Source organism: Bradysia coprophila, unplaced genomic scaffold, assembly GCF_014529535.1.
Source record: "Bradysia coprophila strain Holo2 unplaced genomic scaffold, BU_Bcop_v1 contig_151, whole genome shotgun sequence".
Classification (NCBI taxonomy): Eukaryota; Metazoa; Arthropoda; class Insecta; order Diptera; family Sciaridae; genus Bradysia; species Bradysia coprophila.
Genome location: NW_023503423.1, coordinates 9927331 through 9945093, shown reverse-complemented (window position 1 = coordinate 9945093; position 17763 = coordinate 9927331). Strand labels below are relative to the sequence as shown.

Here is a 17763-nt window from a genome sequence, read left to right as displayed (position 1 = left end):
GTGTCTATCAAAAGAAGTGACGCAAGTCCATAGGCTCCTGACGATACATATACACACTCCGATGCGTCACTCCGATGTTTTTGAAAAAGGTGTACGTACACCACTGTTAGTACAAATTTCAAACAATTAAAAGGCTCCCGCACGCTTTCAGTTGCTTTTTCATATATTGTCTCAGTTATTAAAGTAAATTCAAATTTTCAGTTGAGTTCAGCGTCCTGGTTAGGCAACCGACACCTGAATCCCTTGCAAAATTATTTTCTCCAACGGCGTCAGATGCTGAGTAAACTCACTGAAGTTATCATCGCGGCTGAAATTCTGCAGAAATTTCGTCAAATTTTCTTCCATATTTATTTCAAAGGCTGGATCTTGCATGAGTTCTTGCATTAGTTGATCGTTGCTGTCGTCGCCGTTATCTGGAATTTGGAAGATTTTTTTTAGTAGAACAAATCAAGCAAAGTGACGACAAAAGATCATGCATACCATCATTGTACATCAGATCGGACACAACTTTTATGGGTGATAGTTTCGTTGAATTTGTGGTGTCTTTTTCGTTGCTTTCACTTTCTGAATCGCTGTCCGTGTCAACGGCATTTGTTTCCTTCAAAAACGCTAGTTCATTGATGAGCAACTTAAAGATTTTCACCAAAATCGGCACATTTGTCCATTGTACGTCCGTAGTGGATGTCTCTGATCTCGTTCTACCTTTATGGGTCACTTCAACTTTGTCACGAATTGTGACCGATGTTAGTCGTACATCCTTTGTTGTCACTCCGTGTTCTAACAGTTTACACAGCGCCATAGTGCTAACTTTTCGTTCGTATACTCCGTAGAACATCTGTTGCCGGCAGAGCCACTGTGAGAAGACGTACTGAATGGCAGGTTCACCTGTTACAGTTAAATGGTTCGATTGAAAGTGGAATACTCAGAGGTACTGGCATCACTCACCAGTCGGTCCGGGAACGGTGCTCAGGAAATTCAGCAGAGCGTCCATTTGCGAAATGAACAGATGTGCAAACGTCAAAATCAGACTCATAGCCACGCTCAACGACTCCACCAATTGCATTTTGCTGATAACCGCTTTGAGTATGAGATAGACATTTTCACCCAACATGCTCGCTGCCTTCGATATAACTGTTATAACCAGCCGACCAACAAAAACGGCCGAGAATTCGGTGCTCATCGGATTGAGTAGCATCGTGATGACCTGCATTATGTAGTTAAGTCCTTCGCCATTCCGGTAGCTGCACACTTGCTCGGGAGCGACAAAAATGAACGCACGCAAACATTCACCGCCACTCTGCATTATTGAATGGTCATCGGTGTGCAGGATACATTGGACGGCAGCCGGAAACGCGTTCAGTATAAGCTGATCGCTTAACGGAGCGGTAGAATATTTGACGATTGTTTGAAGGACGTCCAACGAAATGTCTTGCATTGTCGGGTTTGCCATTTCTCCTTGAAGATTGAGAATGCTCACCTGTTGTGATAGCAACCACACCATTGATATCAACCACGACAACGGAAAAGTATTAGACACTCACCAAGGTAGGGACGATTCTTTCCTGCAATGGCTGGAGACAGAAGGGATTCTGGCACAGGATTTTCAGCATGTCTTGAACATGTTCCAATAAGTACGGATCGTCGTGATACTTTAGAAACACAGCAATTGTTAACGAAATGACCTTAGTTTGGGCGGCTGCAGCAAAGTTACTGTCAAACTAGAGTGAACTAGATTAGGAGATTGTTTGATGGATTGGGGCAAGCTACTTTGAATACTTACAGAAACGAGAAGAGTCAACGTCTCCAACACCAAGGACAAAACGGAGCTTTTGCCCAACGGAACAATTGCCATGATACCATCGACAAACACAGTCAGTTTCGACACAGTCAAAGCACGTTTCTCATCATTCGATTCTTTTAAGCTTTCGCACAATTCGTAAATCGAACGCACCGCATAGATTCTCAGGTTTAATGGCTTGTCATCGCCCAAACTGTTCTGTATCGAATTCAAGACAACGTCCAGCATTTCCTTGGTAAACATGCTCGAACTAGCGAATCGGCTCAATACCCACAAGCATCTTGCCATCAGATACGGCGACGATATATCACACGACATCAGATTTTTGACATAGTTCAAATATTGCGAAAAGTCAAACTTTCCCTCCCGTTCCACAATCAAACTGCGATAAGTACCGACAGCCATAATCGACGCTTCATGGATTTTCCACCAATTCGGACTGCCCGACGATTTTTCCGCTTCGGCAACATTAATATGTCGCGTCAATGCTTCAGAGAATGCGGGCAAAACTTTGGCACCGAATTCCGACTCAATATTTTGCAGCACATCGTAACTGGATGTCCGTACCGTACCGTCAATTGCCTCCTCCTGATAGTCGTCGTTCACAAATTGTTCGGGGTCGTCTGACCACTGTTCGATTTGTTCCTCCGTAATTTGCATGTAAACAATCATTATGTAAATCAGATCGGCCAGCACCACTTTGATGGCGGCCTTGAACTTTCCCCGTTCGACCAGCGAATGAATAAACTCGATGATCTGGAGGATCATTGTGTTGAAATTGGCTAGTTCGTCTTTTCGAAAAAGAATGGCAAGGTTAGAAGGTGCAAAGGTAGCGATATCATGCAACTAACCATCATCGTTGTCGGGAAATGGATTGGGCTCAGTTTGGTTGACGACAACTTTGACATAAATATCGGCAGTTTGAGTTAACAGTTGCCAAATCGGAGGTAGAATCTGAGTGGTGAATTGTTGCAAAAATTTCGGCATTTCATTGACCAAATACTCGAACACTGAAACACCGGAACTACATAGTCGCACAAAATTCATGGTATCGACTGCAGTGCTACTCACCTTTGATTATCTCCGTTTTTAGTGTGAAACTGCTGAGTCGCCCATTCGGATTGGATAGCGAATAAATCAGCTTTTCGATAAGGCCAGGCAGAATGGGATTCAGTATTTGTTCCTGTTTCTCCCTCGAGTCAATGTGCTCGTTGATGGACTTGAACAACGATTTGAAAATCTTAACGGCACACGTTCGTGTCTTGACATTGTACACCTGTTCCGCTTCGAAAATGCGATAAACTTCGGACATAATGATCGGACCGACCACACCGATCTGACTGTCCAAATCGTATGTGAATTCGATCAACACTTGCATCGCACCATGTATGGAATCCTCATTGCCACCCAAACACTTGACAATAATGTCAAACAGTTCCGTCCACGTATTTGGCCAGTCTATGGCTGCAATCGTGGATATTGTGTAGGCAACAGATGTTCTGATTTTACTGTTTGGGTCGTACAATCCATTCGGTAAAATGCTGCGAATCATTCGTTTGGCTTGATCGGTTGCTACAGCTGTGGCATCGCTCTCACATTTACTCCAATGTTCTTCCACATAACGTGTCAACATCACCGACGACAATTGGCGCAATGCTAGGTCGAACGACTGATTCATTATGATTTCGGATAGGAAAACGCCATAACCTAAAAATGGAACAATCAAATTTCGACCATTTATTGACGGTGATACTTTGGTCCAGACATCGCACTACCTTCGGTGTATTCAAGTTGCTTCATTCTGCCTTCTGCAGCAACTCTGACTTCGGTGTTTGGGTTTAAAATGTTCTGCAGCTCGTCGTAGAGTGCCTGCTTAATTGAATCGCCACTTTGAAATGTCAACGACATGGTTACACTGGAATTTATTGGTTTTAACGTCCGCAAATGACTAAAATAACTTATCAAATTATAAAACGTTTAAAGCTCGGTCAGCATCAATAAGAAATTTGGAGAATATTTTAGTTCTCGTGATGTTGTATCAAACCGTAGTTGCACATTTGTTACAAAAAAATACCGGGATTAGAAAAGTGACGTCTCAAATGAAAACAATAAGAACTGAAGTAGGCTGCAATTGAGACGTCAAACTGTGCGGCAGTAGTAGAACTTTTGTGTTTAAAAGCGCGCGAAAGTCATAAAAGTCACCTGGACATATCCAAAAATCAATGTTGTGGTCTTATCTAAAAAGACCATAGCCAATCACTCAACTATTTTCGCGAGGCGTTCTCTATGAGTAAACGAAAATCGACTTATCGTTGCAGCTCGTAAAATCATTAAGTATTGCTGACAAAAATATAAATTTCGTTTCTGGAAAAGAATAAATTTGGTGCTGACCAAAAAAGAGTAATTCCCTTGACAGAAAGTCAGGCCTTATGACAGAAAGTCGCTTGAAATACGTACGCTTTATTTTTTTTTATATTTCTACATTGGTTACAACGTTAAATGCAGAAAACCTCCGTAACTGTAAAATCAGATAAGCTGTCACTTTCCAATACAGCAATTCAGCTTAACAAAAATTCGATTTAAACACTATCGACATAGTGTAAGCTTAGTGTTGTTGCGAAAATTCGACATTTCGTTTTTCTTGAAACTAGAGTTTTCAGTCTTAAAAATTGTAACGCAACAGACCGTTATTGGCAAAATCTGCCCTTAAACAAAATTATGGAAGAGGAAAGCCAATTTTAGAAGAAATTCCTAGAAAATGAAAATTTTAGAAAATGTTCCTAGAAAACTAAACTAAGACTGGAATTACCTCAGTCAAGGGACCTGACCCACCCCAGAAGTAAGGCGTAGTTTTGATTATAAAATTGGTTTACGTCAGTAAAAAAAGTGAAAAGTTGAATTTTCTCGGGTTTTCTTTCCCTCGTTAGACAAAAAAAACACCTCTCGAAATAGTATTTTGCATAACAAGGGGCGAAAGTAAAAAAATTCAAACGTGTGAAGTTTGATCCGTGTGACACCGTGTGATTCACACGATTTGAATTTTTTTACTTTTGCCCCGAGTGATGCATACTATTTTTTATGCCAAATACTGCGGAAGATTTGTATTTTCGGTCCGAAACAAAACATAATTTTAATTAAACTGTTGAGTTATCAACAAAATTTGCTGTAGAAACACCAAAAAACCGAAAAGCGCGGGGGTCCAGGGGGTGGCAGCCCCCTGGTATAAAAATAAAAACAATTTAACAAATGAAATTACTGTAAACATACATTCACTTGCTCACAAAACATTTGGCTATCGTCAACACAACACTACACTCAATGCGTACTTTCAATCAAGTGAACATGTGTTTTCGAGCCATATGAGGACCGAAAGTAAAATGATGACAGTGACATTTACTTTCGGCCCGCAAATACGCAAGCCCACGGGGCGAAAGTAAAATGATGACAGTGACATTTACTTTCGGCCCAAGGCCTGAATTTTTTTACTTTCGGTCACCATTTGAGGACCGAAAATACAAACTTTCGCAGTATTTGGCATAAAAAACGGCTTTTTACTTTCTTTTCAGGTATTGTGGACTCCAACACTCCAAGGTGTGAAGTCTTATCGGAAACCGGGAAATTCCCTTGATGGAGAAAGCAAGGCTTCAAAGGATCTTTGATCTGTGTTTTCGATTACTGGGCCTCTTGAAGAAGCAGGAACTCTAATCTAATCTAATGTATTTTGTTGGAGTTTGGGTGGAATGGCATCATGAGCCAATTTTCATTTTTTTTTAAACATTTGACGTTTTCAAAAAAGCTCACCCTTAGTGAACACTTGTTACTCTCATATCTCATACATACCTTCATCAAGAACGTCAAGAACTGATTGAATATTCGATTCTCGTTTGCAGAACTTTTCCTAAACAAGTGATATTGGTCTAGTACTGCCGCCGGTGAACACCATTGTGAATTTTATATGTTTTGGTTTTGAGTTGAAATGTCAGAGACGTTCTGTTTTGCTTTTTAGATCGAATGAATATAAAGTTAATGTAACAGTTTTTGAAGGATGACCTTAAAGTTTCTCAACAAATTTAGCTGCATAAAATCCCGAAAGACCAGTTTTCATTTAATTACTCGTAATGCATCGCTTGGACTTACCGGCTTTGAGGTACTTTTTCCTTGAATGAATTGTCTTAACCTGAAAACAACATGAAATGATGCAATTGAAACGAATAATTGTGTATCCCCACCAGCACGACGAGCTCACTTCTGAATTAAAACATAACATCGAGAAGCACTGGCGACATAAATTGGAGAAAACTAAATTCGATCCCTCGAATGTCGACGGTAAATTCTATGTACTGTCAATGTTCCCGTATCCATCCGGAAACCTTCATATGGGACATGTACGTGTGTATACCATCAGCGATGCAATGGCACGATTTTACCAAATGAACGGCAAAAATGTATGAACCGGTTTGGCTTTCCTTAATTATATTGTACCGACGGTGGAACGTGTTCTCATTCAAGGTTCTTCATCCGATGGGTTGGGACGCGTTCGGATTACCGGCTGAGAATGCAGCTATTCAACGGAATATTGCAGCCGATGTGTGGACGAAACAAAACATTACACAAATGAGGGATCAGCTGTCCAATTTGGGTTGTTCGTTTGATTGGGATAGGGAATTGGCTACCTGTGATCCGGCATACTATAAGTGGACCCAATGGTTGTTTCTTCAGTTATTTAACGCTGGACTAGCCTATCAGAAAGAGGTTTTTGTTTGTCGAAAAGCTGTTGCCAATTTTTGTAATATTTCCATGCCCACCAGGCTTCGGTCAATTGGGATCCAGTTGACAAAACGGTCCTCGCTAATGAACAAGTCGACGAATATGGAAATTCGTGGCGATCCGGAGCTAAAGTGGAAAAGAAATTGCTACGACAGTGGTTCATCAAAACGACCAAATTCTCAAAGTCGTTGTACGATAAACTCGAAACTCGTTCTTACGATGATTGGAGAGACATTCTTAAGGTACAGAAGCATTGGATAGGTGAATGTGACGGATTCGCATTTGATTTGACCACCGACAGTGGAAGCATGCTGAATATTTGGACTAAAACGCCAGAACACTTTGAAAGTGCGGCATTTGTTGCAATCAGTAGGGACCACTTACTGAACGTAGACAAAGTATCGGATGGATTGTTAAATTTTCGTGTAAAGAATCCGTTCAACGGGAAAACGATCCCGGTCATTGTGTCAAACGATGTGGAATTTCCATCGAAATGCGACACATACCTTGGACTACCAACAATAAGCGAATTCGATAAGGAGTTTGCCGTCAGATATAAGATACCACTTCCCAGCGATAGCGTTACCAAAAACCTAGATCGACAAAGGCAAAAAATTCTGTCGAAAGCGCAAGAATCGAACGTTGGTGGATACGCATGCAGTTCACATTTGAAAGATTGGTCGATTTCCCGTCAACGACGTTGGGGAACACCAATACCAATAGTACACTGCCCGAATTGCGGTGCAGTTCCAGTTGACGAATCCGATCTGCCAGTTCTTCACTCAACGAATACAGATGCTGATCAGATGACGACTGCATGTCCTAAATGTAAGAGTCCTGAAGCTCGACGCGAATCCGATACGATGGATACATTTGTGGACAGTTCATGGTATTTCCTGCGCTACCTTGATCCCAATAATGACTCAAAGATTTTCGGTGAATCTTTGGCCAGAACCATGCCTGTCGATTTATACATCGGTGGAAAGGAGCACGCTCTGCTGCATCTGTACTACGCTCGATTCATAAATCATTTCATGCACAGTATCGGGCTTGTTCCGGAGGAGGAACCGTTTAAGCGTTTATTGGTGCAGGGAATGGTAATGGGACAATCATATCGCGTCAGAAGTACGGGCCAATACTTGAAAGAGTCTGCAGTGAAAATCGATGAAAACAGAAACAAGGCCGTAGAAGCAAGCACGGGCGCAGCGGTGGATATGCAATGGGAGAAAATGTCAAAATCAAAATTGAATGGTGTTGATCCGGGGGACGCTGTCGCAGAACATAGTATCGATTCGGTGCGTTTGATTATGCTTGGTGAGTAAAGTTTTGATTTCATTGTTGACTGGTGATGTAACGATATTTTTGGTAATTTTAGGTGATGTTGCACCCACGAGCCAAAGGAATTGGTCGCCGGCAAGTAAGTGATATGCAAATTGGCTGCGTTGCCTAATTGTCAAATGAAAATGGAAAATTTTTAGCGTTCCCCGGCATTCTGAATTGGCAACGGCGTATTTGGCTGACACTGTTTGAGTTTCATAAAATTCGTGCCAGTGACAGCATCAGCAAAGTAGATACGAGTGCAGCTTTCTTCCTCGAAAATGAGGCAAAACTACTAGCGTCAAGGAACCATTTCGTTGCAGGCACCACCTTCAACTACAAATATTCACATCAACTCAGCGTGGCAGTTACTAAAATGCAAAGTCTGACAAGAGCGATTCGGGTACGAAATTGTCAAAAAAAGATGAAAATTTCAGTTGGAACAATGAATCATACATTGCACAGGGTACTCCCAAGGAAATAATCAAGTACAGCGGTCAATACCAACGAGCATTGGCTTCTCTCATTGTAATGCTTGCTCCAATGGCTCCACACTTTGCATCCGAATTGTGGTCACTATTTTTGCGAGTACCGAATCGGATCAACAAATGTCCCGATATCGGCATCGACTGGGACTCGGACGTGTTAGAGCAATCGTGGCCGAAAATCGATCCTCACTATACGTTGGACTTGACAGTGAAGGTGAGTTTGTGTTAGACATTGTGTGAATGAGCTTCTGAATTCCTCGTCGTTGCAGGTGAATGGATCTCCGAAAGGTGTACTGAAATTTACGTCCGATGAATTTGCAAAAATCGATCTTGCCGCAGCACTGCAGTATGCATTGGAAATGCCAGAAATTCAAAAATTCAAGAAATATTTGATGATGGAGCGTTCGAGTTATATTTACTATAGGCACTGTCACGGTCATTTGAATATGTTTACACCTCCGCCGAAAAACGTGAAAAAGGCTGTGGAACAGCAGTAGAATAAATGTAGTTGTTGAACCGTATGGACTGTAGTAACCATTTAATCAGTGAAGGTCGTTAACTAAAGGAGCTGGAACAATGTGAATGCCACTGTATCGAGCGTGGTTGGATGTAGATGATGATAATCGCAATATCAAAGTTTCTGATGAAAGTTCTAAGGTTTCGAAGGTCTGCAATTTCACCGATTTCCGGTAAGTTTTCATGATATTTGACAAAGTATTGATGTCCCTTCTCTGTTACAATGAATCATGTTACGAGAAACGCTCAGGTCATAGTGTAGTGCTTTAATCGCTTCGGTAACAACATTTAAATATTTTCTAAATTTGCATGTAAAACAATAACAATAAATTGGTCGTCAGTTGCAATGATCGATTGAAAAAACAAACAATTTAGTCAAAGCTGTCCAAATGTCCTGACAGGGCCGGCCTGGCACATACAACTCATTTGTAAAAATCCCAAAAATTACAAATTTTCGTACAAAAATCCAAAAGGCCCATCGGCAATCGCCCGAATCTCCAGTATGACCAGGCCGGGACTGTGTCCGGACATTTTTTATCTTTGTTTTAAAAAAACAAAGCGAACGAACGACTTCCAACAAAAATTCGTAAAAACTTCTATTAAGCCTAGGGTGGTCCTTTCATCAGTTCAGTCATCAAATTCTTAACATAAACGTCAACTTGTGCATAATCTAATAATGTATTCGTAACCATTTCGACCAACATATTCGGCCATAACGCTTCCAGTTTCTGCAGTTTATCGACAGCATTGCATGTGTTTTCCATCATTGTGGCAAAATACTGTCGTCCCTTTTGCCGTACGGCACTCTCGTCCGATGCGGCCATTAGTTTTTGGCATTGCAACGCTTCTTTTCCCACAACCGCCTTGAGCGACTGATCAGCATCCATTAACCATTGCTTTGGCGTCAATTTACTTGCCGAGAAATTTTCGTCTAATCGCAATCTGGCCAGTAACGGTTCCAGTAGTGAATCCGGTAGTGACCACAGCACTAAGTCGGAGAGTCCTGCGTATGCGATTTGCGCTTCTTCAATCTCCTCCGGTGTGACATCTTCGCCGTTTATTGTTTTAATGCCCCAATGAGACAGTCGATAGATTGCGTACAGTCTCCAATTTTTCGTGCAAATAACATTGCCTTCCGGATCGATGATCAGCGATGAAATGCCTTGCAGTTCGCTCAATGCATTCAACTGACCCAGATTCGTGATGTTCGTTTCGCGGAACACAAAATTTTCGACATTGGGAAAGCGAGCCTTGATTTTGTTTAGGATCGTTGCGATGCTGTTGAAATTGACGTAACTGAACTTGAAGGTGTGCACATCGTTAGCCTTTTGAACGTTCCATTGTCTGTCGATGAATTTTATAGCACCAGCTCCGTAAACATTCAGATATCGTCCACAAATTTCGATGAGATAATCGCCACCTTGTTCTCGTTCACGTTCGGTAACTGGCTGCTTCAACGGTTTTGGCATTATTGGCTGATTCGATGGTGTCGATGAGACAGTCTTTGCCGTGTGTGAACGTATCAGTGGATTGGCGTTTTTTCGGTTTGTATTAGCACTTTTCGATTTGGATCTGCTGTCGTCGGCCGAGCAATTTGTGAGCATCGATCCATCGGAAATGGTTTTCTGCGAATTCGACGACAGATTGGATGTTTTATCTGATTGAGAGTCTTCATCGGCAGGAGGAGACTTTTGAGTGGTAGCAATGGCAGGCTCGGGTCTTTTAAGATTAGACTCTTCTTGAAGGACTTCGGAAGGTACTTGTAGAAACGAATTGTTGTTCTCTTCTTGTAATGTGACTAATGGTTCCATTAGTTGATTGCTGATCGTCTCAACGGCTGCCACTTCGCAAGGTAAGTTCAATTTAGGAACACTGCTGGTGTTAGTAATGACTTCTTTCACCTCGTCAACTTCTTTGATTATAGTTTCAGCAATAGGAACTGAGTCGATAGGCTAAAAAATGATAAGAGGGAAGGTTAGTGGGCGTGGTGTGTGTAATATCAAACGAAGCAGAAACATTCCAGACCTTCAATCTAGGAAGTTCAAAGTGTACTTTGTACTCACTTCATTGGAAGTTTCCTCAACGGTTTCAGGTTTCTTCTTCTCATCGTCTTCATCGGCACTGCTTACACAACTCGACGACGAATCAACGTTTGGTCCTAAGCTTGAACAGGACGAATTTGCATCTTTTCGCCCTGATCCACAGGTTTGATCCAAGAATGGTGCTAGAATTGGCGGCAGCCGGAAGAAATCTTCTTGCGTCTCATTCACTTTGACTGGATTGGAGAAATTATCCTGCGAACATGAACGCTTCATATTGGGAATTTTTCTCGCCTTATTGGCTCGACTCATGAAACTCTTTTGGCGAACAAACTTCTTCTCTGCGCTTGTTTCCGTCGAACAGTTGCTATAAATGTCTCCTTCAATATCGGACACAGGAACTTGCAATTGCTGCGACGTATTTTTAATGGTTTTCTGTATAAAAGAGGAACTTTTGTTGCCCATGTGTTGCTGGGTCCGTAGCAATTCCCAATTGGTACGAGCATTTGAAATCACTTCTTCGCGCCGTATTGTGTGATGCACATCATTGGTCAGATGGGAGTATTTGGCGTCCGACGTCTCTTTACTCTTTCTCCATGCCATAGCAGCCCGACGCACCTGTTCGGTCACTTGCATTTGACTCAGTGATATCAATGTGGGCAAGTAGCTGACTAAAAACGACACACAATCTCCACCCAACGAGACCGGATTATTTTCGATGGTCACTTCTTTCAAATTGATCGCTTTCGCTATGCTGGACATATCTTCAACCTTTTGTAAATCATTGTGGCACAGCCACAGTCGTTCTAAATTGCGTAAGTCGTCGAAACCGTTGATTTTCTTGATTTTATTTCGCTTTAAGTTCAGCTGAAAAGAGGCAATGAAATGCTCATCAGTAAACGAACGTCGCTGTATACACAATGGGTGGTTATACCTCACGCAAATTGAATAGTCCTTTGAAGTCATCGGTATGTATTGCCTTCAGACTATTTCCAGCCAGATTCAGAGATTTCAGCTCTTGTAAGTGAGATATCTTTTGTGTTATGTTGCTGATCTTGTTACCATGCAGGTCCAAGACTCTCAAGGTGCTTTTCACCGATACCTGAAAAAAGATTTGTAAAGTGAAAAGTGACCGCGATAGATGAGTGGCAATCAATACAATTCCAGTTATGTCGTTGATTCGATTCTTTCCGAGAAGTAAGACCGTCAAACTTTTCAATCCATCCAGAGAGGATATCTTATCGATTTGATTATCGTACAAATCCAAAAAGACCAGGTTCTGTAAGCTCTCCGCAAAGTTGATTTGCGTCTCGTTTTTAACGACTAGACTTTCAACGCCGCTGTTATTGTTACTCAATTTATCGACCTCCTGTGCCGAATCACTGCTGGACTGATTTAAACGTGCTTGCATTAATCGACCAAGATGAGCCTTGGTTGCGGCCAAATGTTGCGAATAATTGTTGATGAAGCTGTTCGACTTCTTCAGAACGTATCTCTCCTTGGCATGCAGGAAAACCGATTTTTGTATAAATGAACTCTTAATGATTTGATTTTGATGAGCAGGTGGCGGATGACCGTTCGAGATGGGCTTGTTAACTACGTTACCATTGAGACAGGCGTTTCGCGTTGACGATGTTTTTTGAATGAATTTTTTTGGCTTTTTTGTACTAATCGTTGTTGGCGAAGCTTTGATTTGTTCGAGTCTTTTAACTTTTGGTTCAGTTGACGAAATGTTCGTTCCATCTTTGTTTTCCACACACACTTTTTCGGGTCGATGCGAGTCGGGAACGTGGAAAATGTTTATCAAATTATGTTGCAGCGATAGAAGACGCAAATTCGGCTCGTCTTCTATGACCGGCAACGATGTGAGGCCCCTCCGATCCAGATTAATTCGGTCGGGTAATTTCTCCTTTTCCTTAGAACTTCGCTGAATTCGCCAGAATCCATTTTGAGCATTGCTCGCATTAGACTTTCGTTGATCATGTTCAGCTTTGGTTTCGTTTATCTTTTTAAAGTACCCCGAACTGAGCGTACTGTACGAACGATATATCGATTTGTTTGGATTGCGACTAGCAGCTGGCACGACCGATTCGATTTTGAGTAATGATTGATTACCAACAACACCATTGCCTGGATGTGCCGATTTGCCTCGACTCTTTATTATCGGCATTTGACGGTGCATCCAATAAATAAAATTTTCGCTGTGAAATTCGTCATATCAAAATGGCAATATACGGGAGAAATCGACATTCCATGGCTCCACCCTTTGAAAATACACTTTCTCATCAAAGTCCACAATGACTGTTCCGTTTCTTTTATTTGCTTTTAACAGCTCAACGTTGCTCTATATAATTTCATCCACACACAGACTTCTCATATATATTTTTCTAATGCACACCAAATTAATGCAAATTCTCCACTCAAAACTTCACTGTTTCCGTTCGAATGTATAAATTTGTCTTTTCAATTTACATAATTATCTGAATAAACATCTCCTCAACTATTTCGTACTAAACAATTACACTTTCGTTGTTTTATGAAAATTTTGTGTTGTGGAATGAAACTCTGTTATGTATGAGCTCAGTTGAAAATGCATAAAAACTGAATAAATAACTCCAAGGTGGAAAATGTATTCATTTAGTGGTATAGGTTTACGTTGTATGTATATGTATAACTGTGTACATCTAAACAGAAAAGTTGCTTACATTTCTTGTCAGGTCGTTCGGTTGTTAGGTTCCCATTACATTTCATATTTACCAGTTTGTTTATTGAGGTTAGGTGAATAGGTAATTGGTTGTGATGGGGTTTTGTTCCAACAAAATTATCAACAACTCGCATTCCACTCTAGTGGTTTTTCCACGAAAAACCTCGTGGAACATTTTACTACATATTTTGAATATTGGCGCGTTGTTCTTCTTTAGCAACATTGTTTGCTTTATAATTATTTTTTGAACGCATTCCAGCCGGAAGCGAGTTCCGGAATCTTTTGCTCTCTATAGCAAACAAAGTCTTAGCTCTCTGTGGCAAATTGAAAACGTATTTCTTTGTATTCTACAAAATATTCTACATTTTGACTGACTCAGATGTAATTTACATGTAAATTCCGAAGCAGGGCGTATTTTAGTGAATTAAAATTCCCGAAAATTCACAAATTTTATTTGTTCGTGAATCTTAGGAAAGATCATTCAAAATTGTTCGAATGGCTTACACAATGTGTAATACACATGGTCGAAAACAGCTAAAAAATCCAGAAGTTGTTCAATATGTGGCCTTGGAAGAAACAAGTCAAAAAATTGAGGAATTTAGGGAATTAATTCCCTTAAAATAGGCTATGTTCCAAAGGCTACTTGACATTTTCACCACCTTAATAAAAGTAGTTTGTTTGCTAGAGACGAGGCTAGAGAGAGTATTGTATGGAGATATATTATCGCACTAGACATGTTTATTCTAACAAAAAATTGCCAACATTGGGCTTCAAAAACAGAGCTTCTGTGAGTTTTTTAAACTCGTTTTCAAAAAACTTCTCTGCAATGGATTCTCTATCAGATTATCTGTTCAGACATACCTTACACGACATATTTTCGTATGATTTGTCGATTTTATTTGCAAATAAAGTTGAAATTTTTGGTCGAAAAGTCTTAGTTGTGAACACTGACAGAGTTACTCTGTCCGAGTGAAGGCGAAGGTCAACAACGTTGTTATGGTATTTCATAGCTGGACTCCTCAGCTATTAACTACAGTTAGTAGTAATGCCGTCTGTTACCAATAGCCCGAGATATCAGTCAACAATGTGTGCAATTTCATGTTACTACCCCGAAAATCAAAATCAGCCTAGAGGCAGGGGAAAAATTAATTTTTGAATTTTTTTTTGTGTTTCGGATTCCTTGGTCAATTCTAAGTACAGCCTGGGGCCAGGCCTTTTAAAATAAAAGCAAAATGAAAATACGACCCACCCTAATAAATACCGAAGATAATCTTAGTGTGACTTCAGTAACTCGTGGCCTTTACCGCACTAGTGCGATAAAACCCTTGCAAATCATTTATCAGACTATTGCGATAAAATACGTTCATACGACGCTGCACACAGGCGCGTAAGTTACAAATATCATCACTGAATTGCATAAAAATTCCTCATCTACTGTAATGTCAAAATACTCATAGATTGGCTCAGTGTCTAAATGGAGTAAATTGACTGATCCGTTGTAGTAATGCTACATATTTTTGTGGATGTTACACATATTAGTTAATATAAATCTAATATTTACGCACGGATTCTATCGGTAACGTAGTTATCGCGTATGTCTAGTAAAATGTATTTTTACATGAAATGAATCTTTTGATTAAATTTGTTTTAGGTTTTGATTAGAGTTAATTTATGATGACTCTGACATAATAGTAGATGAAATTGTGTTAGCAACTGACTAGTTATCAAAATAGCCATTGAGCATAAGTTTGGCAATAAATCGAGAATACGCGACGAATTAAACGATATTCTAACACTAGTTAGGAAAAGTTGGTTTACCTTACGAGCATATTCCACATGATACTATTAAAAGCATCTTCCTGTTAAGATAACCAAATAATTTTATTTTTTAAATAAAGATACGTTTGTGCCCTTTGAGTCCCTGTGTCGTATTATTACATTATTCCATACAGAAAACATTAGATAGGGTAGGCCTATTTTCTACCAAATAATCTAGGCCGCCATAATTCGTAGAGTCAAAATGAAGCTATGAGTGTCATGTCAAATAAAGAATGTAATTCAAATTAAAAAATTAAAGTTTTTGTCGAAAGGCCATTGCCAGACAAGTTGAAAATTCGATTTGAATAAGATCAATTCACCTGAAACAAACCGTTGAGCAAAATTAATTCAATTTATGTCAGTGTTCATTTGATTTCTTTTTATACAGTGTTTTAGGTCCCTTAATTGATGTTTCTAGAATGAACCGCCGGCCGTGGTCACAGGCCTTTAAACAAAAAATATATTTTTCAATCAATTACAAGAATAAATTTCAACATTTTTTTTGTTGGAGACTGAGGAACAGCAAATGGCCCCAAATTAAAGCAAAGTTTGCACATATGTTTGAACGTAAATGAAAGCTTTTTCATTTGTTCACGTTCAAACATAAGTGCAAACTTTGCTTTGGTTCGCCCAAGTGGTGGCTTTCCGTAAAGAAACTATTGACTGGCCACGAGTTATCAAGTTTGATGATGAGTTGAAACTTTATTTCAACTATGATTCGCTAGATTTGTTCGTGTGCAAATCGGTATAGTGTTTTTAGAGCATTGTATAGAGTAGGAGTACCACTGTCACCATGGCCTGATGAAAAATGGTATTTTTGAACTGCAAAACGTCAAAAGACGTATTTAAATTTTCTCTAAGATCGAAACAGTGGCCCAAATTATCATTAAAAAAAATTAATCCGATTTCACTGAGCAATCAACTCAGCACTATTGAGGAAGGTACTGTTAATAAAAAAATATTAATATTCAGGAAAGTATTGATAGAAAGACAGGGACTTACGTCACTTTTTAATCTTTTGTGGGTTTTTAACTGTTATACAATAGACCTGTCCTCGTTAGGGCCTTTCTAGATCTCAAACGTAAACGACTCAAAACCGTTGTTACAGATCTTAAAATTTACAATAATATTTTTGCTATCTTTCCAGAAATTCACGCCGTAAGTGCGGTCGAAATTCAAAATGGAAAGTGCAGAGGTCTTTCTACCGTAGCGTCATTTTCATACAATGAAGCGTTGAAATGTATTTTTCGGTTCACTTTTTCATCGAATCGTTCACTTAAAATTCAAATTTTAGGCACACTTACGGCGTGAATACATGAATTTAAAATGAAACAAATGACCCAACATAAATTCAACTATTATATAAGGTGGTAATGACCTCCCTCTGTTTTCATCCGAATTTATACAACAAAAAAAGAAAATCAAAATCCATCCATCATCACCCTCTTGTACTCTTCGCTTAATTTAAATGCACAATGGATGCAATATGCCTGAAACAAGAAAAACAGCAACTCGAAAATAAAATAGAAAAGTTCATTTCATGTCTACGGGTGAATTCAACCGTACATGTAAGATGATGTTCCCAGTGGATACGAATAGAAATGCCAAACAAATTAACAGCATGAACATACTCAGATTCTCTTTACAGCCGAGAAATTTCGTTGCTGTGTTACAAATTGAAACTGATGAACCGCAACACGAAACCGGTAACGAACTGGACCAATCCTTGTAGCTGTTAATTCCACAGCACTCGAACTGAAATTAGTTTTTGGTTTAGTTTTAACTTGAAATTTTGAAATTATTAAAACTAACATTTAGTTGCACTGTGTCCATGGTATCTTTAATAGACGGATGAATGTAATAACCGTTCATTAAATGTTCCAAAAACATTTCAGCAATGTACGATCGAAATATTAAAATTAGTAATGTGGAAAGAAATGCGATAATTTGCAGCACAACAACTCCAATTAATGTTTTCCTGTACTGTGAGGGAACATGAAAATTTGGACCGTTTATCAAAAGAATTTTATGCGCATGAACTGCTTACCAAATTCATTAGTTTTTCATCCTGAAGGTACAATATGCAACAACCTGACAAGCCCAGTAATGTACACAAACTACAGACAATAAAGGGAATCATATAAAGTTGTCGAAATATGATGAGAAACATAAGTGGTATTGCAAAGGCCTGTAATGTTTAAGACAGAATGGGAACAGTTCTAAAGGAGATTGACTTATTGTGGAATTTTCTTACCAAATACAAACCATTTAGTATTGCTAATGTATATCGGTGTTCAGTTAGACCTACTTTTCCCA

General features: G+C 39.7%; 3 protein-coding genes and 1 long non-coding RNA gene across 4 annotated transcripts; 1 reads left to right on the top strand and 3 right to left on the bottom strand.

Annotated features, from left to right (window-relative positions):
• Window positions 1-144: 144 nt before the first annotated feature.
• On the bottom strand, window positions 145-3913 carry LOC119075015 (importin-9). The gene is made up of 8 exons (XM_037181423.1): window positions 3574-3913; window positions 2870-3505; window positions 2650-2808; window positions 1781-2589; window positions 1542-1718; window positions 946-1477; window positions 481-885; window positions 145-413 (listed from the first exon to the last, which is right to left on the bottom strand). Exons 1-8 carry the CDS (start codon window positions 3704-3706, stop codon window positions 220-222), a joined length of 3045 nt encoding a protein of 1014 aa, XP_037037318.1. The 5' UTR covers window positions 3707-3913; the 3' UTR covers window positions 145-219.
• Window positions 3914-5652: 1739 nt separating this feature from the next.
• On the top strand, window positions 5653-8891 carry LOC119075014 (probable leucine--tRNA ligase, mitochondrial). The gene is made up of 8 exons (XM_037181422.1): window positions 5653-5945; window positions 6031-6243; window positions 6308-6550; window positions 6607-7879; window positions 7941-7982; window positions 8044-8285; window positions 8348-8584; window positions 8640-8891. The coding sequence occupies exons 1-8, from the start codon at window positions 5844-5846 to the stop codon at window positions 8865-8867; spliced, it is 2580 nt and encodes an 859-aa protein (XP_037037317.1). The 5' UTR covers window positions 5653-5843; the 3' UTR covers window positions 8868-8891.
• Window positions 8892-9148: 257 nt separating this feature from the next.
• On the bottom strand, window positions 9149-13814 carry LOC119075013. The gene is made up of 4 exons (XM_037181421.1): window positions 12085-13814; window positions 11860-12027; window positions 10950-11792; window positions 9149-10838 (listed from the first exon to the last, which is right to left on the bottom strand). Exons 1-4 carry the CDS (start codon window positions 13105-13107, stop codon window positions 9492-9494), a joined length of 3381 nt encoding a protein of 1126 aa, XP_037037316.1. The 5' UTR covers window positions 13108-13814; the 3' UTR covers window positions 9149-9491.
• Window positions 13815-16829: 3015 nt separating this feature from the next.
• LOC119075002 lies at window positions 16830-17486 on the bottom strand. The gene is made up of 3 exons (XR_005087285.1): window positions 17260-17486; window positions 17014-17202; window positions 16830-16937 (listed from the first exon to the last, which is right to left on the bottom strand). It is a non-coding gene; the product is annotated as an uncharacterized LOC119075002 (long non-coding RNA).
• Window positions 17487-17763: the final 277 nt, after the last annotated feature.